General features: G+C 48.7%; 1 protein-coding gene across 1 annotated transcript; it reads left to right on the forward strand.

Moving 5' to 3' along the window:
• The first annotated feature begins 10054 nt into the window (after positions 1 to 10054).
• On the forward strand, positions 10055 to 18931 carry FSCN3 (fascin actin-bundling protein 3). Its single transcript, XM_061582627.1, has 6 exons — positions 10055 to 10508; positions 13770 to 13888; positions 14223 to 14382; positions 15388 to 15558; positions 16807 to 17022; positions 17441 to 18931. Exons 1-5 carry the CDS (start codon positions 10070 to 10072, stop codon positions 17010 to 17012), a joined length of 1095 nt encoding a protein of 364 aa, XP_061438611.1. The 5' UTR covers positions 10055 to 10069; the 3' UTR covers positions 17013 to 17022; positions 17441 to 18931.
• The last annotated feature ends 1129 nt before the right edge of the window (positions 18932 to 20060 follow it).

Consider the following 20060-nt stretch of genomic DNA (forward strand, 5'->3'; position numbering starts at 1 on the left):
TGTCTGGCCCCGAACGTGTGTGCGCCTGCTGCTTCGTCGAAAACATCGACGTTAAAAGCAGCCCCCGCTGCCCCTTTCCAGCGAAGGCCGTTGAAAACGCCGCGAAGCCAAAGCCCTGAAGGAGCGCCTCCTCCCGCGGAGCCCGGCAGGGCCTCGGACGCAGCTTGGGCCGGGCGGGGTCGCCTTCTGCTGAGCGGCGGGGGCGGCTTTAGGACCTCAGAGGAACCTTTGCTGCGTCCTGCGGGCGCCCGGGTAACCGGGAAAGGGAGAGCGCCGCCCCCCTCGCGCTCTCACCGGCAGTATTTACAGCGGCCTACATTACAGGGCCGGCCGTCAGCCACGACGTTCTGGCCGCAGTCTCTCCAACGTGCAGTGCCGGGGTCCTGGGCTGTCTCTGCAGCCGCAGAGCCGCTTCCCCGTCCGCCCCAAGAACTGCATTGAAACAAGGCCGGAGTGAGAAGGGGCGGGAGGTCCTCTCCTCTGTCCCCGGGGGGGGGGGAGCAGAGGGAACCCAGGCTGAAAACGAGGAGGGGTCACCCAGGAAGCCCCCTTCCTCCCTGCTCTGACTGCCTGAATTGGGGGGGAGGCAGCTGAGCTTTTCTTTATTTCTTCTTACATTTCTATCCTGCCCTTCTTCCCAAAGGAGCCCAGGGTGCCACACATCAAAATATTAAAACAAGACAATTTAAAATAAAAAACATATCTAAAACAAATCAGGTACTCACAGTTACTAATTCAAAGTTGCCACGGCCAGTATTTTTCAGCCACAAAAATTATTTATTTATTTATTGAATTTCTTAGTTGCCCATCTGGCTGGCTATCCAGCCACTCTGGGCGACATACAAAATAAGCATACAGATACAATAAACATTAAAAATCTGGACACAAGATAATAAAATCTAGCCCACCCCAAAAGCCTGTTTGAAGAGCCAGGTCTTCACGGCCCAGCGGAAACTCACTATAGAGGTGGCATGGCGGAGATCACAAGGATGGATCAGTGGGAGACTCCATAGCTTTCAGAAGGGGAGGACCCAAATACACCCCCAAACGCTAAATGTGTGTGTGTGCAGTCTCAAAAAAATAGCCCAACCAGGACTGATCATATTCAGTTGTCATGACATGTTGATTGACTGTTGAGCGTGTGTGGAAAACTGGAGAGGAGGAAATACCCAGGACAAGGGCGCAGCTGGCCTTGAACAGGGGCAGTTTATGTTGCAGGCCAAGTGGTCTGTAGAAAGCCAGTGTGGTGTAGTGGTTAAGGTGTTGGACTATGACCTGGGAGACCAGGGTTCGAATCTCCACACAGCCATGAAGCTCACTGGGTGACCTTGGGCCAGTCACTGCCTCTCAGCTTCATGAAAACCCTATTTGTAGGGTCGCCATAAGTCGGAATCGACTTGAAAACAGTCCGTTTCCTTTAAATGTCTGGGTAAACAGGAATGTTTTAAAGTTTCTCCTGAAAATCAGTGTGTGTGGGGGGGGGGACAGGTCCACTTCCCCAGGGAGGGAGGAAACAGGAAACCACAAACAGGAAACCACCACTGAGGAGGCCCTGACCCAGGTCAATACCAATCAGGCACCACCAACAAGATCTCCTCTGCCAATTGCAGGGTTCAAGATAGTCAATGCTGGGAGAGTCACTCCTTTAAATACTTGGGTTCCAAGCCATTAGGGTTTTGTGTGCTGGTACTAATGGTTCAAATTGGGCTCGGTAGCTTCCTGGCTACTAGCTGTGATGGCTATGTTCTGCCTCCATAGTCTGAGAGCATGCTTCCGAATACCAGTTTCTGGAAATCACAGTGTAAGAAACGTGGTTTTCCTGAAGGGAGAAACCCCTTATGAGAGACCCCAAAAAGGTCTTCTATGGATGACCCACGACAGAGACAATTGTGAAGCAGTTATAAAGCTTTATTTCGTTCTTGCAAGAGCGGGTGTCCACCACAATAGGTAGGCACACCCAAATGACATTGGTACAAATCTTTTATCCTCTAGCCCGACGCTGTGGTCCCTCCCCTGTTTCCTCATTGGACAGAGTACTCCAGAGGTTACAGACTATCAGAGCCGCCTTTCCCTGTCATATGAAGTCCCGCCCCTGTTTACATCTCCCATTACTCAGATTTAAGCTACCCCACACCAATATTTATTATTTTCCATATATGGTATTTTACTCCCCTCCCTTGCACATTAATTAAGCAGAACATTCTCAGAACACTCCCATTACGTCAAGCAAAGTAAAATTTCCCTATGACTCTGCCAAGCAAAAACCCCCTTTCTATATTAAAACAGACTTTGACCACAGATTGTCCAGATAGCCATCTTACTTCATTATCTGAGCATAAAAACACCTTTTAATCATTTAAGCGTAAATCCCCTTACTATTTTAAAGTGGAACTTTGACTGCAATCTGTCTGTTCTGGCTGCTTTTTATTTGAACTTCAGACAGATGTCCTATTCTAAGAAAAGTCCCTTTTCTTCATCTAAGTTAAACTTCAGCCTCTATAGCATATCTATTGCAAACACTATCTATCTATTCCCCTTATTCTTAACAATAAAAATCACATATTATTTATATTTAGAATATTTCTGAAAAAGCAACATAGTATATACATATCTCACAACAGGAAGGGAGGGTGCTACTTTTGCAGTCAGGTCCTGTGTGCAGGCTTCATGTAAAGGGCACCTGGCTGGCCACTGAGAACAGGATGCTGGACTAGATGGGCCTCCTTTGGCCTGATCCAGCAGCCAGCTCTTCTTATGCTATTGGTCCCTATCCAGTCCAGTGACTGGCCAGAAATGAAACCTTGGGGTTGTACTGGATAGCATGATGAAGATGTCGACCCAGTGTGCGGCAGCTGTCAAAAAAGGCAAATTCCATGCTAGGGATTATTAGGGAAGGGATTGAAAATAAAACTGCTGATATCATAATGCCTATGGTGCGCAGATAAGAACATAAGAACATAAGAAGAGCCTGCTGGATCAGGCCAGTGGCCCATCTAGTCCAGCATCCTGTTCTCACAGTGGCCAGGTGCCTGGTCACCTCACCTCAAAAAGGTTATTGTAGAGTTAGAAAAGGTTCAGAAAAGAACAACCAGAATGATCAAGGGGATGGAGCGACTCCCCTATGAGGAAAGGTTACAACACTTGGGGCTTTTTAGTTTAGAGGAAAAGATGAGTAAGAGGTGACATGATAGATTATGCATGGCATGGAGAAAGTGGATAGAGAAAAGATTTTCTCCTCTCATAACATTAGAACTCATGGGCATCCCATGAAGCTGAACGTTGGAAGATTCAGGACAGATAAAAGAAAATACTTCTTCATGCAGCTCATTGTTAAACTATGGAGTTTGCTCCCCCAAAAGGCAGTGAAAGCCACCAGCATGGAAGGCTTTAGAAGGAGGTTGGACAAATCCATGTAAGAGGATGAGGTGATCTGTGGCTACTAACCACAGTAATGGCTATGTTCAGCCTCCAGGGAGACAGTGCACCTTTGAAAACCAGTTTCTTGGAATCATATATGGAGAGCACTGCTGTTGCGCACATGTCCTGCTTGTGGGCTTCCCATTGGGGCATCTGGTTGGCCACTGAGTGAAAGGGATGCTGGACTGGATGGGTCCCCTTTGGCCTGATCCAGCTGCAGCCGGGCTCTTCTGATGTCCTTGTGACTTGCTGGCCTTATATGGAGATTGTGGCATCATATGCTGTGTAGGAATCCTGCAAGTGAGCTGTCATAGGCAGTGGCCATGGTCCACAGTGGCATCAGTCTGATTGGGAGATGACATGATGAAGCCCGTTTTAAGTTGCTACTAGATAAGACACAGTACTGGACCTCTAAGGTTGCCTGTTCTATGTACAGGGCCAGCTAGACAGGTAGCACCAAGAGGGTCTTGATGCGTGGATGAGGCGGTGATGATGGGTTCAGATTTTTTAGGCACTGAGCCTTGTACAAAAGGAATTGCCTCCCCTCTGGACCTCAGTAGAACCAGAACCAGACTGTTGAGCTGGCACTTAAGATTTTAAAAGTGGCAGAGCAGCTCTAGCGGTTATGACATCACAAAGGCCAGATCTGCCATAGTGCTTCTCATCTTGGCATTCTGGGCAAGAGGCTCCCAGAGGAGGAAGCTCAGCCTTTCTGGCTCCACAGTGACATCAGGAGAGCTTCCATGGCCCAGTCAGCCAAATGGTGGGCAGCATAAGACCCAAAGCGGGTGCGTTCCGTTGATGCCCTCACCGACTGCTGCCCTGCTGCGCAGCCATGCAGATTGGGCTGATCAACTGGACAGGGGGTTACCTGACTGGGGAATGCTATGGCGACGGTGTCAGTGTCTTGGGGAACTCACTAGGAAAGAAACAGGTAACTGAGACTGACACATACTTGCAGGCTTCCCACTGGGGCATCTGGTTGGCCACTGGGAGAATAAGATGCTGCACTAGATGCCCCCCCTTGCTTAATCAGGCTCTAGGGCTCTTCAGGTGTTCTTCAACAGCTCCCAGATAGCAAGCAGCTCTCGCCAGGTCAAAGTGAGTTGCTCCCTTTGGCTGAGTCTGAGAAGCAAGGAAGAAATGTGTTCATTTCTTTCGCTGGAAATATTACACACACACCACCACTTGAGGCAATTTACAGATATATCACACACAAGAGGGTGCTCATTCGCTTCCTGATGAGCTCTGGATCTGAAATGGAAAACCGAGGCCATGCCTGGATCTGAGCCTGGCATGTTCATCCCCAGCAAACGTTGCTTCAGCTTCTTCAGCTGGCACAGATGAAGCCTCTACTCACTGTCTGCTCGGTATCAGGACCCACAAGCAAAATCTGCTCAGACTATCCCTCTGGAGAGCTACAGCCTTTTAGGGTCTCAGAGAAGAATTAAAATGGAGCCAAGAGATTGCAGCTGCTGCTTCTCTCAAGAGAGAGCCCTCAGCACCCCCCCTGGTGCCCCTATGAGCCCCCCAAGTTACTTCTCTTGTCATCTCCACTCGCTGTGAAGAGGGGGGAGGTCTCACATAGCAAACCTGAGGTGCTCTGCAGACATTGTCTTCTAGTTTCTGTGATCCTTCCTGGCCATTGATGGCCAGTGGGCCTGGGTCAGGAGGAAAGGAGGTCCTAGTGTATGTGGCTGCTTTCACAGGAAGGCCTTTTTTGTTTATCTGTACTTACAGCTGCCATTTACCAAATGGGCCCAGGGTGAGTTACAAAAATGTCTTAATTAAAGCAAGTAGAATTTACTTTAAAATAAAATAAAAGCACCAACAACTAACCAAACAGCCACATGGCATAGTTGTGCACAGAAGTGTGAGATGTGTTATTCAGCAGCCTCTCCTTTAATGAGGACAGCTGTAGCTGCCTGCCTGCCCCCCTTCCTTCAAGGGAGAAGGTGCTTCCCCATCTTGCCCCTCTCTCTGTGCTCTGCCGCTGAAGGCGACTAGGAAAGAAGTTGTGAGGGTGTAGGGAGCCCTCCCTTGGCTCAGGATCTGGGGCCCTGGTGAGAGGAGCGTTCCTTTCTGTTGCTGGAGGGGGGCTTGGCCGCCTGGAGTGTCTTGTGGTTATGCTGGGGGGGGGTCCCCAAATGGACAACGGGGGCTTTTAGATTGATGTTTTGGCTGTGCTTGTTGTATGCAGTGACACAGGAAGCGGCTTATACTAAGTCAGACCATTTTGGTCCATCTCTTCTGCATGCAAAGCAGGTTCTCTACCCCGACCTACAGCCCTTCCCCAGGTGTGTGTGTGTGTGTGTGTGTGTGTATCACTTGCACAGTCCTTCTAATCCTCATTTCCATAAAAAAGGCTTCAGTCAGTTCTCTGCCTTGCTCTCTGATCCTGCCTGATCTTGATGTCAACAGGTGAATGTACTGTATGTATTTTACAACATTTTTATACTGCCCATTAACAAAAAACATTCTATGAGCTGTGTGCAGGCAAGGTGTTCACCAAGCACCAAAGTCCCTTTCCTTCATAGCCACCCACCTCACCTCATTTGGCAATGCACTTGGAAAATGGCCTGAAGGTGGTCTTAGAGTTCAGGCAGGTATATGTGGTTGAGAGGAGATGGTCCTTTAGATATCCTGGCCTCAAGCCATTTCATATGGCTTGAGTTCATACCAGCGCTTTCAACTGGGCCCAGAAATGGACTGAGAGGCAGCGCAGATGGCAAAGGACTGGTGTCATGTGATCATAACCACCATTCCCGGGTAGCAATCTTGCTGTCTTATTTTGGACCAGCTGAAGTTTCCAGACCATTTTCAAAGGCAGCCCCACTTATAATGCACTGCAGTAACCCAAGAGTGTTAATAACTGCATCAAAAACTATATTGTCCGGATAGGGTCAAAGTCAGTATATGAAGCATCACCGGAAAGGATAGGAAAAGGCCCATCGAGTGCAGCATTCTGGTCTCATGGTGGCCAACTAGATGCTTCAATGGGAAGAAGCCCACAAGCGGGACATGAGCGCAATCACACCCTCCCCACTTGTGTTCCCCAGCAACTAGAGACAGCACATAGCCACCATGACTGGCAGCTATTGAAACCCTCCTCCTCCTCCATGAATTATTGCAGAGTAGCAAACAAGCACCTGAGTGAACTTTGTGTGTGTTTGAATCCTTGCTAGATAGCACCCCTTCCCTGGAATTAGTCTTGAAATGAAATGAAATCAATCTTTATTGCTCGAAGCCATAGGCTACCACAATTCATCATATGTAAAAGGAAAATAAAAATACATATTAAAATACAAGTCATACTTCAATAAATACAGTTCAACAGCACACAGTAAAGGGACAACAGCACTAAAATTCAAGTAAAATGTCCTCTCCTGAGCGAAAGATACACCGACCCACCCCATGACTTAGTGGATAAGTATTACAGCCATAATGGCGCCAGGGCACAATCCACTCACCGCACAAGGCTTTTGTTTTGGTCTAGCTCTTAAGTTTCCCTGCAACTAGAGCAAATTTTGCCACCTGAGTAGTTATTATAAATGTATCACTACCTGCTAGCAGAATGCATATCTGCTCCAGGGGAGGTCTATTGGCAAGGAGCGAAGGATGCAGGAAAGAAATTTAAGCCTTGGGGACTTGTATAAGAGGCAGTTTAGTAAATAATGTACAGTGTCCTCAACTTCACCAGACTCACAGTTACAAACTCTTTGATGAGTTGGAATGTTAGAAAATCTCCCATCCCAAAAAGCAGAGGACATACTCTGAAGTTGTAAAGCTGTGAAAGATTTTCTCGAAGGCGCCACTGTCAGAAATGTGAAGTATTGCTCCATGCCAAATGTTGTTTTATATAGGGTACCAAATAGAAAATGACATTTGGGTTACTGAGTAGAGGTCCCACCGTTTTGAATAAAGATGGATTCTTTCTTTGAACTGCTGTTTAACTCTAATGGAAGAGCAGGAAGGTTAAACCATGTTGATTCCATAAGCGGACAGAGTAGATTTAACAGAATTTACCCAGCAGCTTTGGGATGGAGTTTGCAGCTGTTCTAGAAAGCATTTCATTGGCAGGCTCAAATCATTCATACAAGCCAACTTCAGTCCATGCAAGGCACGTGCAGCATGAACACAGGATGCTATAGGATGTCGCCCTGTTTCTGCCCTTGGTAGAGATGCAGGTGTGCTTTGAGGGGCAGCTAACAGGGATCTCATGAAGGAATTCTGCGCTACCTCCAGAGAAGAGACATTTGTATACCCCCAGAGCTCTGTGCTGTACAGCAGTTGTGGGACTATCTTCTTCCAAAACACCTCAACTGCAGGTGCAACCAAGCTCCCCCCTTGGAACTTAGAGAAATGCATCAAGGATTGTATGGAATGGGAGGATCTCAACTTGACTGAATCCAAATGTGACTTCCATGAAAGTTGGGCATTAAACCCAAGTTCCAAGTATCTGAAATTATATTGTTGTTCAATGGGTTTGCCATCCAATTTCCATGAAATGGAAATGGACTGCCTTCAAGTCGATTCTGACTTATGGCAACTCTACGAATAGGGTTTTCATGGTGAGCGGCATTCAGAGCGGGTTTACCATTGCCTCCCTCTGAGGCTGAGAGGCAGTGACTGGCCAAAGGTCAACCAGGGAGCTTTATGGTTGTGTGGGGATTTGAACCCTAGTCTCCCAGATCATAGTCCAACCCTCTAACCGCTACACCACACTGGCTCTCATACATGAGTTGTTTTCTTTCTCCCAAAAACTACTACTTTTGTTTTGGCATGATTGACAAATAGGTGCTCCTTTGAAGAGAAAGTACTCAAACCTCTTAATAACCTTTGCAACCCAATTAATGTCGTGGAAATCATAGCTATGTTGTCAGCATACAAGAGAGCAGAGAGCTTGGCATCTAGGACTGGAAACTGAAAAATATTCCAAGCCACTCAGTTCATGAACTAAGCCATTGATATAAAAATTAAAAAGGAAGGAATTGTTCACTCTGAGACTTTAAGCTTCAAAATAAGAAAACTACTTTATTCTGGAAGTGCATACTTGAAAGGAAAGAGTTCTTCATCTAGCTAACTAGCTACGTTGGAGATGCAAACACTAAGCCTAGACTTTGCCCTCATGCTGTGAGGAGAGAGGCAGGCAATAAGGAGATGCCCTCTCTTGTTCTCTCTCACACACACAGGCTGGAAGATGGGTCGGCATTTTAAGAATATCAGTTTACACAGGAAGGAAGAGTTAGCAGGAGATCAAAGGACAGGTCCTTTTAACCCCATGCAGACTAAACCCACCAGTTCGAGTTGAACTACATATTCCAACATGAATTTGTCTAGTCCTCTTTTAATGCCACCCCAAGTTGGTGACTATCACTACCTCTTGTGAAGGGAGCAAATTCCACAGATGAAGATGCCTGGTAGTGGGGCTGGAGCCCAGGGAAATGGTGCTCAGCCCAGTCTTCCAACCACTGGCATTCCCTGAACAGGGACTTTTAGGAACTAGGTGCATAAAAGCACACAGGGGCGTGGGCTTTTACCATCCTGGGGCCACCAGATTGTGAAATTCCTCTTTTCTTTTTACATTTATTGATTGATTGATTTCTGGCACTTGTTTGCTGGCCCATAACAAAGTTTTCAAGGCAGCTTATAGTAAATAACTTTTTTAAAAAACCCACACAAATTTAAATACAAAATGAACCATAAAACCATACACTACATAAACTTCTTGCATGCCACATCATGCGATTCAGGTTGCATAGGAATAAACCTGTAAGCCTTCCACCCCCAGCCATGCCCCAAGGCACTTCACTATGATGATAAATAGATAGGTTAGGGTTAAAAAAGAGAAAGAGAACAGAGTAACTCCGACTCATGAAGTTTTAAAATATTAAAGATTAAGCACCAATTTGGATGGCGACAGGGACGACAGAGCTTGGAGGATATATTTGCTATTTAGCAGGGAATTTGGCCTTTTGGCTCACAAGCTGACCTTTACAGGCAAGCCACTGCTGGACCCATCTGCAGGTCTCCCTGGGAGACGAGTCCTTGAGAAGCCAAACTGGGGTGTGTGTGTCAGAGTTCTGCAGCTCTGTGTGCCGTCATTGTGGAAGCAACATGGCTGCCATTAGCTTGCCAACCTTTCTGGTGTTGTGGAGTCTGCACAGGCCCAGCAGCTTCTGCTGCGTTCCCCAAGTTCCACTGGTGCCCCCCCCGTAGACTCATGCAAGTGCAACTGGAGGGAGTGGGTGTCACTTGCTAGTTTCCTTCTCTGAGCAAAAGGGCGGGCAGGAGGATCCAGCTAAAGGATCTCAGACTCTGCAGCCCTCAGGTGGTACCCCTGTCATCTAAGTGCCTCAGAGCTTTGTTGGTTTGTCTCTTTTGAACCCTGCAGACCTGGAAGCTGAAGGTCACTGGGAGACTAGGGAAGCAGACAGTGGTGGTGCTCACTGGGCATCAAGGGCAGCACCTCTTAGTGGATGCTGATGGCACAGTCCGATGTGGGCAGCCAGTGGCAAACAAGCAGAGCCAGTTTGTCCTGAAGGTGCACCCGAGCGGGGCGTGGACCCTCCAGCAGCTGGAGAGCAAGAAGTTCTTGGAGTCTGACAGAGAGGATGTCTTCTGCATCACCCGAGACTTGACATCCCGCCACATGTGGATGCCCCAACTGGCCATGCATGCCCACGTGGTCCTCTTCAACCCAAGCAGCCAGCTCTATGCACGGACAGATCCAGAGCTGAACCGTGTCTGGGTTGACACCCCAGTGCCTTACCCTGAAGAATGCAGCTTCATCCTGAGGTTCAGGAATGGGGTCTGCCATCTGGAGACCTCCAACCATAAGTTTGTCTCCAGGTTAGAGAAACTTGCCAAGAAGCCCTCAACAGAGACAGCTTTCCACCTAAACTTGAAGCCAGGCTGCCAGGTGTTCCTTTCAGATCGGGATGGGCGCATCTTATACCCACAGGGAAGTCGTGGGCTCCTGTGCCTTGGAGATAGCCCTGAGGACAATGAAGAGTGGTTTGTCATAAAGAGGTGTCCACAATGGGTCAGTCTGAAAACTAGAGCCAAGAAATACCTGAGCGTCATCTGTGGTAAGCAAACCCCATTGTCTAGCCCAAGCAAGAAGTTGGATATACCCTCCCCCTAAATCCCTTCAGAAGAGGTCACGAGTCACTTGTACCTTCAGAGCAGGTAGCTTGCCTTCCAGAATTTGGGTGTGGAATAAGGATGAGGTCTCCCCTTGCCTGTCTGAACTACAAATGTGACATTTCTTGAAATGTTGAAGGCGGGGGGGGGGAAATGACAGCAATTTTGCAATCTTAACTTGACATAGTAATAAGTCAAGCTCTGATTTTAGCTGACAGGTACAAAGGACCACCTGATAAATGGATACACCATTCTCTGCTATTAAAATAACCCTGAAATTTTTGCAATGAATGCTGGCAGGGTTTTTTGTTTTTGTTTCTGTCATTTTATTTTTTTTCAGCAAAATAAAATAAAAGGGAGGGGATGGCAGCACCTGAAGTGGTGTACAATGCTAGTAAAAACAGAAAATAAAATAAAAGTAAAATGAATTAAAAACCATAGACAAAAGAGCGTGACAATATTATCACTAGACTTTGTTTAATAGACTGATAGACTAGATATAAAAAGCATACATTGCAGAAAATGCTCATGTGCAGTGATTGGAAATAATTTTAATAATGTTTGTGTCAGTTACTGTACAGCTATTGTTGTTAGATAAAGCTGATGGCAAAGGCACCCTAAATAGCCTCCCAAGAGGCTGCAGGGAGTGATTCTTGTAGATTTGCCACAGGTGCCACAGAGGTACCATTTATGTACTGCACATGTGTAGCGAGAGTTGCACCCACCATCCTCTCTGATGTGGCCTCTCAAACAGTGTAGTAACAAACTCAGAAGTGCAGGGTCCCTTTATTTATTTATTTATTTGCATTTGTATACTGCCCCATAGCCAAAGCTCTCTGGGCAGTTTACAACAATTAAAAACATTAAAAACAAACATACAAATTTAAAAACGCATTTTTAAAAAGCAATTTAAAAACACATGCTAAAATGCCTGGGAGAAGAGGAAAGTCTTGACCTGGCGCCGAAAATATAACAGTGTTGGCACCAGGGGCACCTCATCAGGAAAATCATTCCATAATTTGGGGGCCACCACTGAGAAGGCCCTCTCCCTTGTTGCTAGCCTCCCAGCTTCCCTCAGAGGAGGCACCCAGAGGAGGGCCTTGGATGTTGAGCATAGTGTACGGGTGGCTTCGTGTCGGGAGAGGTGTTCCATCAGGTATTGTGGTCCCAAGCCGTGTAAGGCTTTATAGGTTAAAACCAGCACCTTGAATCGAGCTCGGAAACATACAGGCAGCCAGTGCAAGTGGGCCAGAATCGGTTTTATATGTTCAAACCATCTGGTCCCTGTTAGCAATCTGGCTGCTGCATTTGGATGAGCTGCAGTTTCCAAACCATTTTCAAAGGCAGCCCCATGTAGAGTGCACTGCAGTAATCTAACTTGGAGGTTACCAGAGCATGGACAACTGAAGCCAGGTTATCCCTGTCCAGATAGGGATGTAGTTGGGCCACCAACTGAAGTTGGTAGAAGGCACTCCGTGCCACCGAGGCTATCTGAGCCTCAAGTGACAGAGATGGTTCTAGGAGAAACCCCAAGCTATGAACCTGCTCCTTCAGAGGGAGTGCAACCCCATCCAGGACAGGTGGGACATCCACCATTCGGTCAGAAGAACCACCCACTAACAGCATCTCAGTCTTGGCTGGATTGAGCCTCAGTTTATTAGCCCTCATCCAGTCCATTGTAGCAGCCAGGCACTGGTTTATAATAGTCACAGCCATGCCCCCTCATGGTCCCACCCCCTTCTAAGATTCTACCACCTTCTAACATTATAGAATGATCTTGCTGGGCTTGAACACTGCTTTCTGCTTCTCAATTACGTACCATTTGACTGTCTTTTCTGAGACATTGCTTGAATAACTGCATTCAGTGTCTACACGTTTATCTCCTGCTGCTACCAAACTGCTTGAGGATATAGATGGGATTGAACTGAGCGCTGTGTGATGGCATGACAGCTTAGAGAAATATTAGATAGACTAGGGGCTTTGCCCCTGTGCACTTTGCACACCAATCCACCCCACAGGGACTCCCAAACACACAGAGGGACTGCCAAATCTCCCCCCCCCTGGACTCCCAAACACACACACACAGGCAACTCTCAAAAGGCTCCCCGCTCCCCCACGTAACTCCCAAAATGCTCCCCTCCCCCAGGAAACTCCCAAAATGGCCCCCAGGCACTGACCGCCACCCTCTTTAGGCAGCTTCCTGGCCTTCTGCTTGCCCAGGCTGCCACAGCCACCTTGCCTCAGCCACTTACCTGCTCCCAGCATTGTCGCTACCACCCACTTGCTTGCCTGTCTGCTCCTAACACTTGACCACCCCCGACACTTGCCCACTTGCTTGTTCACCCCAACACTTGCTTGCCTGCTCACCCCCGATGCATACTCCACCCGCCATCCTTGTCAATATTTCCCCTTCAAAATATAATTTTTCAGGCCATGGGAAAAAACAAGGGGGGGGGGAAATCAGGATCAGGCCACTTGCTGGTTTGGCGCTCTAAAGATTTGTCTCCAGATGAGCTCACTGACTGTTGAATTTGCTAAGAAAAGGAAATATTATTATACTCTCTGAATGTGGGCACTTTCTTGAGAATATTAATCCATATGGCTGGCTTTCAAAACATCAATTGTTTGGAAAGCAACTTCCAAGGCAGCGTTTTCAATCCAGACTTGTGATATATGGGCTGCCGCTCTTTAATGCACATACCCAGGGCCGGTTCTAAAGGACGGCCAGGTTGGGCACTGGCCCGAAGGCCCCGGAGCTACAGGAGCCCCTGAGGGGCCCTCCCCACCCACTTACCTGTCAGCCGGCTTTTTAGCATTGCCCTTAATGAAGATGGCGGCCGCAGCTTCCCTAAGGTACTGAAGCCGCTGCCGCCATCTTAGTTGATGGCAGAGATATGTGCACATAGCACGCATGTGTGCCATCAACAAAGATGGCGACGGATGCTTCATTCCCCTTAGGGAAACCGCAGCCGCCATCTTCATTAAGGGCAATGGTAAAGACTAGACAGGTGGGGTGGGGGCGCGCACACCCACCCACCCACCCACCGGAGGGCCAGGGCAAGCTGATGCCCAAGGGCCCCCGCATGCCTGGAGCCGGCCCTGCACATACAAGAAGCACCAAACTGTCTTTTGCAAGGGGCAGTTCTAATTAAAACTAAAATCCCAGTTTTAAATTAGCTTGCTGAGCAATTCTTCTCTTCTCTCAGACTCAGAAGTCTATGCTGGCTCCAAAAAGGTGACGCCAATGTCCACTTTCCTCTTTGAAGTTGACCCTGATGCCAAAACTGTGCAGTTAAAAGATGTGCATCACAAGTATCTGGCTCAGGTAGGTCAGCTTGGCAGCTGCGCCTCCACCCCAAGGCCAAGGGAAGGCCACACTGCTGTTGCCCAAGGGATGGTGACAGCCATGGGGCAATGGCTAACACCTCCTCCTCCTCCTGCCCCATGCTCAGGCATCCCCCCCACCCGTGAAAAACATGAAGCGTCCCCTGGGATGCTTTATGTGGGCAGAGGAGACGGAGGCTGACAAGCGGTGGTGGGGATGCCCCGGGGCGCTGGGGTCTCCCTGTCAGAAGATCTCTGCCACATGTCCTGGGGAAAGAGTGCCCCATTTGGCTGGGCTCCTCCCCAGAGAGCTGACCTCGGTCTCCCCTTCCCAGAGGCAATTCAAGAGTGTGATGGCCGACGGCTACTGCAAAGAACCAGAGACCAAGTTTTGTGTCCTGTGGCATTATGGGAAAATCTTCCTGAGAGCTCTCAATGGCCGCTACCTGGGCACCCTCCCTGTTGGGATGGTGGTAGCCAGAGCCGTGGACCCAGGTGAGGAGAATGGGATCGACCCCCCCTCCCCAGTATCCTGGAGCAAGTGTGTCTCTGGTTGGGGTAAGGAACATCTCTCCAGGAATCAGAAGGAATCCCCCTCGGAGCTTACGCACTGCACCCTGCCAGGGCTGGGGGTCTGACCTCAGTGCCAAAGATGCCAGGATGGCCCTGCCTGCCAAGGACTCTTCCTTCCCTTGCCCTTGCCCCTGCCCCCGCTCTTTAGGGAAAGGTATCATCATCCATCCTAATGACCCAGTTCATCCAGACCCTCCAGGCCACAGAGGCCAGTCGGGCTGTGGAAGAACTGTCTATGGGCCAGACGCCTCCTAGTGACTCATGCACCCAAGTTCCCCCTCCCCATGGGGGCAGACCCACACATGCACCTCCCAGTGCTTCAGAAGCCCCCTCCACAGGACTGGCCCAAGACAGTTTGCTTCCTGAGGCAAATGACAAGATGCTGCCCCTCCCTGTGCACAGAAGCTGGCCAGGCTCTCAATCGACTCTTCCTTCATGCTGGAGCTGAGGGCAGCTGGTGAGCTTAGGAAGCACCCAGCCGGGGGCCACCTCTCTCTGCCTAATGGTAGAGCCGGCCCAGCTCTTGCTGTCCCAAGAATGCTGAGGCACAGGTGGGTCTCACTGGGTTGCCAAACCCTCTCCTTAGTTGTTCCACAAGAACTTAAGGAGGGCCCAGCCAGCTGGATTCAACTTGGGAGGCTGAGCATCCTCTGGTCTTGCATCTTGTGTCCCAGAGTAGCCAAGCAGAGGCCTCAGGGAAGCCCACAAGCAGGGCAGGAAGCCCATGGCCCTCCCCATGCCTGGAACCACCCCCACTCCAATATGGAGGAGTGTAGCCATCCTGCAAGCTGGTGGTTGCAGCAGGTAGCCATCCTGATGACGATGAGTAGCCACATCATCCACATGAGCAGCCGCATGAGTAGCTTTTCCTCCCTGACCTTGCCAGCTCCTGAATGACCGCCTGCCCAACTCTCCTCCTCGCTGCAGGTCCCAGTGAGGAGTTTGGAGTGCACCTGGCAAACCGCTCCTTCCTGGTGCTGCGTGGGCGGTATGGCTACGTGGGAAGCTCCTCCTGCCACGAGGCCCTGCAGTGCAACCTCCTGGAGCCTGACTGCATTGAGCTGCTGCCTTGCAGGCACAGTGTCTACCACTTCCAAAGTAGGTAGAGATGGCAGGTGGTGGACAAAGACAACCCACAGAGGGAGGGGGACAGACCACTCTTTGATCATCCCAGAGTGCAGGACATGGAATAAGGGGCTCAAGTTACAGGAAGCCACATTTTGGCTAAACTTCCTAACAGAGTAATCATACAAGTTTTAATGAATTAATCAACCCAATAAAACCTACACAGATTTGCATGTGCAAATAAAAACATTATTTCCAGAGAATAAAGCAGTCTTCGGTGCCTTTGGGCATGCACTTCCTAACCAATGACCTAGGGAAGTGGCATTCAAGAGGCAGCTGGACAAGCAACCTGTCAGGTCTGCTTTAATTTAGATTTGCGCATTGAATAGGGGGTTGGACTCTATGGCCTTAAAGGCCCCTTCCAACTCGACTATTCTATGATTCTGTGACCTCTGCTTAATTCATCTGAAATTGCTTCATCTCCCCACTCCCTGGGAGCTTGCTTAAAAGCATAAAACTATGATACACAATTTCAGTAATATAACTTTTCCTCTGTCAACAAGCCTTGTAAGTGAAGATTTTTATCCAAGTTAGTATCTGAATTTATTTGAAATTGTTTTATATATGTAGTTGTTTTTATAGATGTCATTGCTTTAATTTTATATATGTCATTGTTTGAATTATTTTTACATATGCAATCAATATACTCTTTTAATATCTGCAATTCTTTTGCATATGGTTTTTGTTGTGTTGTGAGATTACTTTGAGATGCTTCTTGGAAAGCGATTCATAAATGAAATAAATAATAATGATAATGAACTTCTGAACATTTTGAGGTGCTGCCCCTTCTGTCTGTCTGACTAACTAAATAGCAGAATTGCGTTACGACAAAGACTATTGTCTAACAAGAGTAATCATACACGTTTTAGTGAATTAATCAACCCAATAAAACCTACACAGATTTGCATGTGCAAATAAAAACATTATTTCCAGAGAATAAAGCAGACTTCTTCAGTGTCTTTGGACGTACATTATTTTTTATTGATTTTCATATCCATGTTGAGTCATGGCATCGCCTCCAAATTCAGCTTGGCATTTCTGAACAGGGATGCCCAGTGCGGGTGCTTCTCCTCCTCTTTCTCCTGCAACATGTTGGCTTTTCCCTCTTGGGGATAGCTGCTTTTTCTCTGGCGAGGATGCCAGCCAGAGGCCGGGAGGAGGAGAGTGAGATGGTGGCACCTCCTGGCTCCTTCTGCAGAGTTTCTTCATTTCTTTTTCCAGGCCGTGGCAAGAGCTTTTGGTCTCTGACCTCAGAAAGGACCTTCAAGACGTGGGGGAAGTTTGCCTTGAACTTCTGCCTAGAGATCCGAGGGAACAACCTTCTAGCTGTGCTGGCCCCCAATGGGTACTTCCTGCGTGGGGACCAGGAGGGAACCCTCATGGCCGACAGCGAGGAGGTGACAGAGGAGTGCCTCTGGGAGTTCTAGGCTCAGAAAGGTAAGTGGGGGGAGCACGTTGCTTTGCCTGGATGAGAAGGGGGGAGTGTGGAGCCCCTGAGCGGTGCTGGGGAAGAACTCAGCCACCCCAAACGCACACACCTGAGAGATGCCCAACAGGACCCCTCTGTACACCATCTTGTTCACTCCCATTCTTGCACCGCTGGCGGATCGATCCCCTGACCAATGGCCAAGGATGATGGAATAGTTCAGCAAGAGGGCCGAAGGTTCCCCACGCCTGGTGTTCAAGTCCCAACACATTGCTCAGCTTCCCTCCTGCGGGCTGGAAGTGATACTTCCCTGGAAGAGCAAAAGTGGCTTCCTCTCCCCTGGTGGGGAACTGGCCACCTAAGGCTCCAAGGGCATCCACTGGCCCCAGCTCAATATGGGAGAGCTAACCAGGAGGCCATTGTCCACAGGTGTCTGTGTGAAAGGAGGCTCCAGAAAACCTCAAGAGTTCCAGATGGGTCTGCCCAGCTTGTCTGAATTACTTGGTGCTTTCTCTGCGATGGTGGTCTCCTCCAGACATTTCAGCCAAAGGTCTAAAAGAAGCCAAGGAAGAGCCTCTTTCCTGCTCTCCAGGCAAGCAGCACCAGCTGTGGCTATTCAGCTTCCCACACTATGGTCAAAAGAGGCAAGAGGTCCTTCCCATCCCGTCCATTTGCCCTTTGTGGTCTTTCTGCCAATGAAGTGGCATCGCCCCTTCTCAGGAGTCGAATTATGCCGTTGTCCTTCATTGGCGCCTCCTGAGCTGAAAGGCAGTTTATGCTGGAGGCGGAAGGGGACTGTGGCTGCGGTGTGGTTCTCCTGGCCCCACAGGGGTCTTCCCAGGAGCTTTCGTTAAAAGCAGAAAAGGAAAGAGGAGGAGGAGGAGGCCTCTGCCTGCTTCTGTGCGGTCAAATCGCAGGCTCTAGAGAGCTGGAAGGGGACGCAGGAGGGCTCCCAGGATTTATCTGGGCTGACTGATTGTTACGCCCAGATGAGACACATGAAGATGCCATCAACACAGATACCTCTGAGCATGTGCAGGGTGTACACCCCGTTCCACTGAGCAGCTGTAAACATGGGGTTAAGGAAATGGCTCCCAGTCTGGCCACTTCAGTCCCAGACTCTAAACCTGCTGGGCTCCTGCTGGGAGGAAGGGCGCAATATAAATCAAATAATAAATAATTAAATAAAAATAAACTGAGGCAGCTCTCAGCATAAACTTCCCACCCCCGTTGGCTGTCTCCCAAGGAAGGAGGCAGTTTGCTCCCTGGGGGGGTGTCTCTCTTGCAGTTAGGAAGTTGATTAATTAATTGATTGATTGATTTCTCACTTTCCTCCAGATTAAACATGCCCTTCCTCCCTTCCCCCTCCTATGATTTGCTTCACTTTGGTACAAGGAGTGGCCAGCAGGGGTACCCAGAGCCTACTAGGGGGGCCCCTCCTCCTCTTCCTCCTCCTATTGGCCCCTAAGGTGATCTTTCTCACAGTTATTGCCCAAGGATTGTTCTCTGACCTAGCCTGGAAGTGAGTAAGTGATGTTCCTGCTGAGCCTTGCCTTGCCTTGCCTTGGAATGGTCCTGACAGGCTTCCAGATGACCTCATGGTGCCTGTGCCTCCCTGGCCCGAGGATGTTGCACTGCCATCCTCTGACTCAGAGGACTATGTTGCGGAAGCCTTAGTGCCACCACAGCCTGGAGCAGGCTGCAGCCCTTTAACCTTGCAACGGGGATACCACTGTTGCTTCTGTATGTGAAGATAGATGCAAGGAATTCATTCAGCTTCTCTGCAATCTCCTTATCCTCCTTCAGCACACTTTTGACTCTCTTGTCATCCAAGGGCCCAACCGCCTCCTTAGCTGGTCTCCTGCTACTAATATATTTAAAGAAGTTTTGGGGTGATGGTGTTTATGTTTTTAGCAATGTACTCCTCAAATTCCTATTTTGGTATCCCTTGTTGTATGCTTGCATTTCTTTTGCCAAAGTTTAATTTATTTTCTCTCCTTATTTGGAGAAAATTTCCATCTTCTGAAGGAAGCCTTCTTGCCTCTAATAGCTTCCTTGACTGTGTTCATTAGCCATGTTGGCATCTTCTTTGCCCTGGTGGTACCTTTCCTGACTTGCAGTATAAACTCTAGCTGAGCTTCTGTTACAGCCCCCAAGCATTCTGGAAATATTTGACCCTCCTGACTTTCCCTTTCAACTTCTTTTTTACTCATCCCTGAGAACTTCCCACTTTTGAAGTTTATATTTATGAAGACATGGTATCAGTCCACACACCCAGGGGGCTCATGGAGCCAGTTTCCCTGCAAAGCTGCATTTGGAGTCATCTGTGGTAGTCTGTGAGACCTCTGGGCCAGTGCAGAGCATTGGATGGCCTTCAGCAGGGTGGCACACTGAGCAGCAATTTCTGGGGGCCACCTCAAGGCCCTGTCCAAAGTTGGTAGTGCTGCATTTGGAGACTCAGTGGGGCTTGGTTTAAACCCCTCTCCCAAAGCTTACGTGGGTTGGCAGCTGTATGGCCCCCTGCCTTGTTAAATGCCTGCCACACCTTCTGTAATGGGCTTGATGGAGGGAGGGGCACATTTACCACCACTCACTGTGTACTTTGAAAACTGTCTGGTACTGAGTAAGGAGAAGCATTTGAGAGGCAAAGGACCTGATCTGTAGAGAAGCAGGGCTAAGGGGGGCTGGGGGCTCATTGGGGACTGTGTGGGGTGCTGCGGATCTGCTCTGAGCACTGGAACCCACACCCCAAAGCCTCTTCTCAACTGTCCACTAGGAGACCTGGCTCTGAGCTGGAGGCTGCAATTCCTGTTGCACACTTGGTTCTTGCAGAAAGAAAGGCAGGGCCTCTTACAATAAATAACAGACCAATTAATATGGCAGAAACATATTGTAGAATTACAAGTTCAACAATCCATTCTGTTCCCCAAGTCTCAAATATAAGAAGTTCCCATATATATTCAGTAATATCCTGCACCCCTTTGAAGTCTCTAAATTCTCCTAAGACCATATCTGATGAGCTGGAGTCTGGATCAAAATAGTATACATA

Source organism: Rhineura floridana, chromosome 8 (genome assembly GCF_030035675.1).
Source record: "Rhineura floridana isolate rRhiFlo1 chromosome 8, rRhiFlo1.hap2, whole genome shotgun sequence".
In the NCBI taxonomy this organism is placed as follows: domain Eukaryota; kingdom Metazoa; phylum Chordata; class Lepidosauria; order Squamata; family Rhineuridae; genus Rhineura; species Rhineura floridana.